Source organism: Triticum dicoccoides, chromosome 3B (assembly GCF_002162155.2).
Source record: "Triticum dicoccoides isolate Atlit2015 ecotype Zavitan chromosome 3B, WEW_v2.0, whole genome shotgun sequence".
Classification (NCBI taxonomy): Eukaryota; Viridiplantae; Streptophyta; class Magnoliopsida; order Poales; family Poaceae; genus Triticum; species Triticum dicoccoides.
The window spans coordinates 691859287-691867489 of record NC_041385.1 but is presented as its reverse complement, the minus strand read 5'-3'; the positions used below and the strand labels follow the sequence as shown (position 1 = coordinate 691867489).

Here is an 8203-nt window from a genome sequence, read left to right as displayed (position 1 = left end):
GTGCATGTCACTCCTTAGGATGAGACGAGCTGAACCAAACTGCCACCTCTCCCGTTTCATATCCCTCTCCTTCAACATGTGCTCTTGCCGTGGGATGCAGGCATTATTGTATGAGTGTTATATCTTTCTTGAAGGTGTTGTTTTGGTGCTTTGACCGCAACATGAGATGTTTGATGCTTTTGTAGATCTCTATCTGTCATAAGAAGTTGCAGTTTGTCTCCCTCAAAAATAAAAAATGAGTTGCAGTTTGTCATGCTTTCACTGGTAGGATTTCATGTTGGTAGCCACCGTGTGGCATACTCTTGCCAGCTATAAATCATAATCATCGACGTCTTAGCTGTCTTTTGAGGCATTACCTCCTTGCAGATGTTGTTGTGTGTCGCCTAACCTCTTCCCGATATTCGTTATGAGTAAACCCGTCTTCCATAAATTGGGATGTCCATGCATTCAATCATAATGTTCACTTGATCATGGACAATATGCTCAAATACAACTTAATTCATTATCAATACAATAGTTCACTATAGTTGGAATACAAGTGACTAGGGTCATCATTACAAACCTTGGATGATACATGTCAAGGGTTCGAAGTTGCTGTGTAAAGTAGGAAAAATAGTCCAACCAAGAGATATGCCAAGCCCAACAATCAGCTAGGGTTTCGTAAGCCTCGGTATTAATGTAATCGGTAGTCGTAGGTTCATCTAATTCATCAACCGTATTTGTACGACATTCATATGTGCTGAGTATATTGATTAGATTGGAAACATAGGATATACTAGGAAATATTCTGGCTTGTCTTGTATACCAAGTAGATCATGTACTCCTATATACAAGGCTCAAATAATACAACAACTATTCCACCAAATCACTCTCTCCCTTCTAACATGGTATCAAAATCACGAGGTCTTGAGTTCAGGACCCTGACAACGCAGTATTAAAATAAAGATTATGCGGTCTACATAAATCCCACGTCTAAGAGCTAAATAAGCCCAGACGTGGGGGGGGGGGGTGTTGAAATACATTGGCCGCCTCTCTCCATCAGTTTGGACTTTTGGATGAGTTGGCTGGAGTATAAATTCAATATGGTATCAGAGCCTACAGTCAACGCGTTCGCGACGCGACACCGTCTGCGACGCTCCCGCTACGACTGCGGGGGATGTCAGCCCGTTGGCTGCTATTCTCTCCAGTCTGGCCGTCCGCGACACTCCTGTTGTTCGCAACGCTACCGCTACGACTGCAGAAGGATGTTAGAGATATATTTGGTACTAGAGATTGCCCGAGATTAGATAGAATTATTTCCATCTTATCTCTAGGAGGTGTCTTTCCCTTCAAGTCTTGTACTCAATATATACTCGCCCTCGAGGCTCAATAATACATCCATCATATTCCGCCAAATCCCTCTATCTCTTCTAACAATATGAATCTTGCAACTCGAGAACCCATAATGTGAATGAAGGATGAGGGTTGTCTAGGCATATGCACGCTTGAGCTCTGCATTTAGACCATTGGATTAACTTTATATCAAGACTTTGTGTTCTACAATAGTAGAAGGCCTTAATTGTTACTCTCTCCGTCCCAAAATTCTTGTCTTAGATTTATCTAAATACGGATGTTCTTGTCTTAGGTTTGTCTAAATACGGATGTATCAAGTCACTTTTTAGTATTGGAATCTCTAGAAAGACTTATATTTAGTAACGGAGAGAGTATATCTCTATTTGCATGCTCTAAATGTTATGGTACCAGAGGCGCGGAATAACCGGGCAAGCGGAACAAGTATTTCAAGCAAATAACAAACACAATATCATTTTGTCGAATCACGAATACAATTCATTTTTTTGTATGGTTTCAGAAAAGAAAAGGAAGAATTGTGCCAAGGTCGGATATTAAAATCTCTAAATTCAAATGATGTCTCATCATTATATAACATGAAGATAGGAGTAAACACGACATCCGGCTGGTTCTTAATTTATTACATTCAATGAAAATCCACATCCATCCAAATTGTCTCTGCTCCTTTTTATCTATATTAGATTTCACCTTATTCCTTTTCTGTCTGGTTTCCCTTCTAGCCTTTGCGGCCCTGATTGATCCACGAGGCGAATGCATCCAGGGTCCTCCAGTCAGAGCGGTAGTGCTTCTGCGTGAACTCGAGGAATTCACGCCAAGTGAAGTCCGGGTACACGCGCGGGCGGCCGTCGACGGCGAGCAGCTCGGCCGGCGGCGCAACAAGGCGGTCCAGCTGCGGGTTGAGGAAGAAGGTGAGCGACCTGCGGGCCAGGCTGCTGTTGACGACGGCGCGGTGGAGGCAGCTGATGTGGCGCCCGTTGGTGAGCGCGGAGAAGGTGTCGCCGATGTTGACGACGAAGGCGTCGCTCCGGGGCCGCACGGCGCGCCACGCGCCGCCGGTGAACACCTCCAGCCCGCCGACGTCGTCCTGGTGGAGCAGCGTCAGCGACGTCGGGTCGTGGTGCGGGCCCGTGCCCAGCGTCAGGTGAGGCTGCTGGCACGGCGGGTAGTGGTTCAGCCGCATCAGGGAGTCGTCGCCGGCGAAGAAGCCGCGCAGCGCGCCGTGGCGGAGGCCCAGGCACGCCGCCAGGACGTCCGTGACGTCCAGCGCCAGGCGTGTCATCTCGTCGCAGTACTCCTGCCACACCTCTCTGCATGCAGGCATGCATATCCAAGCATAAATATGCGTGCACTCATTCCACACTATGGTTTGACTTCATGCCAAATATGGTTCGTAGAAAATGTAGGCCTTTGCTGAACTTTTTCTAGGGCCATCTTCTGCTAGCTCAGATGCGGCTCTACACTGCTTCTACTTCAAGATTCCTTGTCGTTATGGGTATTTGTAAGACAAGTTTGGCCTTTTCTAATGAAAAATCAGGGGACGATCGTCCTCTTGTACATATCACTAAAAAGTGATAACGTCGTATATGCATGGATTGATTTTGAAAGCAATAGCGGCTACAGCTAGTAGTATACCAAATTACGCATGGATTTAGCTAGAAAGAGAGTGATGTAAGTGGGTACGTACCCCATGTCACGGTACTCCTCGCCGAGCACGCCGACGAAGTAGTCGACGACCTTGCGGGCGCCCTCCGGCGCGGCGGAGCAGTTGAAGGACATGGTCTCCTTCCAGGGGAGCTTGCTGCCGAACCGCCCCACGAAGCTGCCGGCGTACCCGTGGTTCTCGCCGAGGCGGCGCTGCGCGCGCTGCTTCTCGGCGAGCGGCAGCGCGTAGAAGGCGTCGCAGCACTGGTACGCCTTGGCGAGCAGCGCTGGATCCACGCCGTGGTTCACGACCTGGAAGAACCCGTGCTTCTCGCACGCCGCGGCGAGGTCACGGAGGCCAGGGCCGGCGCCAGCGCTGCCGTCGCCAGCCAGGAACCCGGCGATGTCGACGACGGGGACGGCGATCTCCTCCACGCCGTCGACGGACGGGGCCTCGTCGGCTGGCCAGACGAACTGCGGCGGGATGTCGTCCTTCCGGCTCAGGACCGCCGCGTCGAACACGAGAGTGGCCATTTGCGCGCGCTGGATCTGGTGGGCCGGTCGATCGACGGCGGTCGAGGTGGATTGGCGCGGCGGCGGTTTTGCACGCTACGAGAGTTGCGAGCTTGGCTTGGTTGGTGCTTTGCGGGTGGATGCCTCGCGTGTATATATACTGAGAATGTGAGACGGTGAAGAAGAATCGAGATGCTGTGATCGGCGTTTGGTGCCTCGAGTGCCGTGATCACGCACGTGTCCCAGGAGGGCTAGCCATTTTTGGGAAAGGCTAATGAGCAATTAATATCGTCTCTATCCAATATCCATGGAAATCTATATGCACGTGTAAAAAAAAAGATACTAGCAAATACTCCCCCGTTTCTAAAACTAAGTCTTTTTAGAGATTCCACTATGGACTATATACAGAGCAAAATGACTAAATCTGCACTCTAAAATATGTCTATATACATTTGTATGTAGTTTGTAGTGGAATCTCTAAAAAGACTTACATTTAGGAACAGTGGGACTATTTTTCTTTTGACATGCAAAGATAATGTGTATTCTTTACACAAAATTAACGTGTTGCTATACTAAAAAAACTACTACATTTTGTAGTATGTGTAGAAAGATGCATAGAAAACCTTAGACGCCTCCCCCAACAATGAAACCCCCGTGGGCCGGCCCCAGGCATGTACAGCCAATGCAACAACTGCACAGGGCCGCAACCCAGATATTCAGCCTATGGCCCAACAAAAACATATATGTCTTTTCAGCCCACATAATAACAAGCATTCGACAGTGAAGTGCAGATTACTCAAGGCATTTTTACTTGGCTAAATCCTATCTGCCGCAACTGATTGTCGGGGGGCGCTATGTACAACCTCCGTTTTATATTAAGTGACACTGATTTAGTACAACCCCGTTCCGGATTATCGCTTTAAGCGAGCAGCATGCTCCCATCACTTGTGTTGATAGCTTCGCTTTGCTAGGCCAGAATCAGCGATCGCTCACATGATCTGATAAATGGGCCAGACCCAGGGCGCAGAAAGCAGCGCTCGGTCGCTCCGCATAGAAGCAAGCATGAAATACCAAGCAACTATGGTGTGTCATTGCCAAGAAGTACTAGAACCAAAAGGTGGATTTCACCGCCTCGGGGGTTTGCAACAATTAATGTTGATGCGTGTGTCGCGAGGAACCAGGAGAAGGGAGCTTTTGCTACTGTTTGCAAAGATGAGGAGTGCAATTACCTTGGTGCATCCACGATAGTGCTGAAAAGCTTGATCGAGCTGGAAACCCTAGAACATATGGCACATACCAGCAAATTTATACCTCCAAGAAGTGCAGGCAATTACTAATTGTGTTTTGATAGAGGATTACAAACGTGCTAGTTCGGTGACTATTGAATACATAAGAGTGAACAAGGAGGATTTCGGCGGGCTATGCATAGTGCATGAGAAGGAGACAGTGAAGCACAAGATCTTACAAAGGCTTTGCTAAATTCTTTAGAGCATGACCGCTATGTTTGGCTACTTGTCACACCCGATATTATTTGTATTCGAAACATTACCTAAATTGAACAAAAGTTTTTTACCCCCTAGGCAAGTGGTTTACCTCACAAAAAACATACATGTGCTACTTTAAGAACGGACTTCCTGTTTTTTTTTCTATATATCCCCACAATTTCGGAATGTCAAATAAAAAATTTACGCATTATAAAAATGTTCCTGTATTCGAACAAAGTTCATGAATTTTAAAATGTTGATTTTTTAAAAAAAAATCATGTATTAAAAAATGATCCCTAATATAAAAACTGTTCATGGATTTGAAATATATTCTTGAATTTGAAATATGTTTGAGTATTTGTAAAAGCTCATGAATTTGAAATTTGTTCGTGTATTTCAGAACAATGTTTTGGAATTTGAAAATTGTTCACATTTTTAGAAGTGTCCACATTTTCTCATTAATTTGAAAAGATGTGCATGTATTTGAAAAATGCTCATGAATTTAAAATAATGTTCACTGATTTGGAAAATGTGTGCATATTTGGAAAATTTAAAGATTTTTTAATCCTGAATATTATTTGAAAATTGAATGTTCTGAATTTTACGAATATTAGGAATAAAAAATAAAAAATAAAAAATATTAAAACTAAAAAATAGCAAATGAAAAACAAAAAGTAAAAAGTAAAAATAAACGAAGAAGAAAAAAGAAAAATAAGCCTTCTGGAACCTTTCGAAATCTGGACGGAAGGTTCCAGAAGTTTCACAAAATCTCCACTAAATGGGCGGGCCTTCTCCACATGTGATGTAGGCGAGTGCTACAAGCGATACATATCTCACTGGCACGGGGTGTCGACCGGACGCACACTACGAGCGAGGTGAGGTGAGCGCTCTGGGGTTGGCCGGTCCATTTTACCGTACGTGCACGTTCTCAACCAGTCTAGGGAACCATCTAGAAGGTTCCCGGACTGCTTTTTCTTTAACAGTTGTTTTCCCGTTTTACATTTTCGTTTTTTCTACTTATTTTCATTTTACTTTAATATTTTTTTAATGTCCACACTTTTTAGAAAATCATGATTTCATAAAAGAAGTTCACAAAAAAAAATAAACGCAAATTTGTCAAATATTCATGCTTTCAAATTTGTATGGAGTTTCAAAACCTGTTTGCATTTTTCAAAAAATTGTTTGTGTTTTCCAAATTTTTGGGGAAATTTCAAAATCTTTCAGGATTTCAAAGTTTCTTCACATTGTTCAGAAATTGTCCATGTTTTCAAAATATGTTAGAAATTTAAAAAAAAACTCAAAATCACAAAAAAAAATGTTCACATCTTTCAAAGAATGTTTTGGAATTTCAGAATTATTTGTGCTTTCAACAAATATTCAGTACTTCAGAAAAATCACAATTTTCAAGAAGTATTTCGAAAAACTTTCAAATCTCGACGTTGCAGTGTGTTCTTTAATATTTCCCACTTTTAGTCAATCATAAATAGACATTAGTTCTAGTGGCTAGTAGCATTCATTCCATAGTGCGAGGTCTTGAGTTTGAGTCTTTGCAACTCTTCTTTTTAGGGATGTTTATGTCGCACTACAGAAAACTAATTGCTTCGGCCAATGGACTAGCCCAGTCGCGTGGAACCCTTTGCTTCTTTTAGGGATGTTTATGTCGCACTACAAAACACTAATTGCTTCGACCAATGGGCTAGCCCAGTCGCGTGGAACCCTTTGCGTCACACTCTTAAATCCGTCATATATGATGTCCCTTTTATTTATCATGCGGGGTGCAGCCTATAACGATTTGTGATTGCATGCTTCATCTCCCTTTGTCTCCTCTTTTGCTGATCACCTTTGTGCAACACAACAACAACAACAACAACAACAACAAACACTACTCGTCGACGATGGCATGTGCAACTCAATGCGATTTCCTGCCATTCAACGCAGATTATTGTGAGCAAGAGCTTGAATTGTTGATTGCCAGCAAATCCCTCTTTAATTTGCAATAGTTAGGACAAATCCCCTTTTATGTAGTCCTTTAGTTCATCCATGGAGTATTAATTTCCCATTAAAACACAAAAAGCCTTGTTTACCTAGGGCCAAACTAACTGCGTGTATGATTATATGTCATGTGCAAAACAAAGGCATATAATTGTATCTTGCATCGAGACCCCTCAGATGTCAGGACCGAGCCCCCCTCCCTCCTCTACTGACCTTTTTGTTGTTGAGTCGTCGATTCCCCTGCCCTCCTCTACCATGATGGAAGAAGGTGGGGGAGCACAGTGAATTCTATCGTCTAGGTTTATTTGGTCTAGATCGAATGTCTATGTTTTGTGTCTGTTATGGTGCCACTTCAGTGATGGTGACAGTGGTTGTGCTAGGACCAATGTTTTTGTTATGGCTCCAACCACATCTTGACATTGATCTGAGCAGCGTTGAGGGGCTAGTGAGCTTTCTGGTTTTGCTAATCCCCAGACTAGGTTTTTGGTTGTCAATGATGTGCATAAGAGCGGCTTCAATGGCAAGATGGCTATGTCGTGGCGGACTCATGCCCTCACAGTGGTGTGATGTCTTCAGCTTCACAACTACTACCATGTATAGGGGTCTTGGTTGGTGACATCTATCCTTCGTCTTGAACTTTTTGGCGTGAAAACGTTGAACTACTTTTATTTTGGTAGGCATATAGTTCCCTTTAAGGAAACCACAGGCAACACGTCGAAGGGATTTGGCCGACCTCCTCCCACCACACGAGAAACTATGACCCAAGATGTAGTATGCACGACATGGGAACACGTGAACACACTTCCCCTTTACAACTTCCCCATTAGTATTCGCAATGAGGTCGTGGGCGAATTACCCAAGTTTCTTGTGACTATCGTTGCTTTGCGGTTATCAAATAGTTGTAATTTTCTAAGGGTTGTCGATTCAAACTTCAAAATAAAAAAAAGTCAAGCAAGCCAAAACAAAGTACCAAGAATCATGGACATAACAAAGAAGTTGTTATCTACGACCCTTTTCTTCCTTTTCTTGCCACAAATTCAGATACATGGTTGCCAAACAAGTTCTATCCGAAATAGGTTTGAGCCCAAAGTCAATTAGAAATCTATTTTGAATGTCTGCAAAAGCATATGTATTACCCATTAAGGAATGATACAAATACGAAAATGATACCACCATGAACAATGGTGTAACGAAAAAGGATAAGGAACTAAAGTTCCATCACT

At 43.7% G+C, this 8203-nt stretch overlaps 2 protein-coding genes across 2 annotated transcripts in view; both read right to left on the bottom strand.

Annotated features, from left to right (window-relative positions):
* Positions 1-1881: 1881 nt before the first annotated feature.
* Positions 1882-3608, bottom strand: LOC119281854 (gibberellin 20 oxidase 3-like). Its single transcript, XM_037562269.1, has 2 exons — positions 3035-3608; positions 1882-2657 (listed from the first exon to the last, which is right to left on the bottom strand). The coding sequence occupies exons 1-2, from the start codon at positions 3523-3525 to the stop codon at positions 2066-2068; spliced, it is 1083 nt and encodes a 360-aa protein (XP_037418166.1). The 5' UTR covers positions 3526-3608; the 3' UTR covers positions 1882-2065.
* A 3711-nt stretch (positions 3609-7319) lies between these two features.
* LOC119277899 overlaps positions 7320-8203 on the bottom strand; it is a 7333-nt gene continuing 6449 nt past the window's right edge. The window contains exon 7 of the mRNA XM_037559249.1: positions 7320-7716. Coding sequence (XP_037415146.1) covers positions 7320-7716 — 397 coding nt within the window. The remainder of the gene's footprint in view (positions 7717-8203) is intronic.

What these genes read in the sequence shown, in the direction of transcription:
- LOC119281854 (XM_037562269.1), bottom strand. Translation starts at nt 3,525, where the DNA reads ATGGCCACTCTCGTGTTCGACGCGGCGGTCCTGAGCCGGAAGGACGAC. An exon ending in GAGGAGTACCGTGACATGGG is followed by an intron (nt 2,658 to 3,034) that starts GTACGTACCCAC and finishes GCCTGCATGCAG; the next exon opens with AGAGGTGTGGCAGGAGTACT.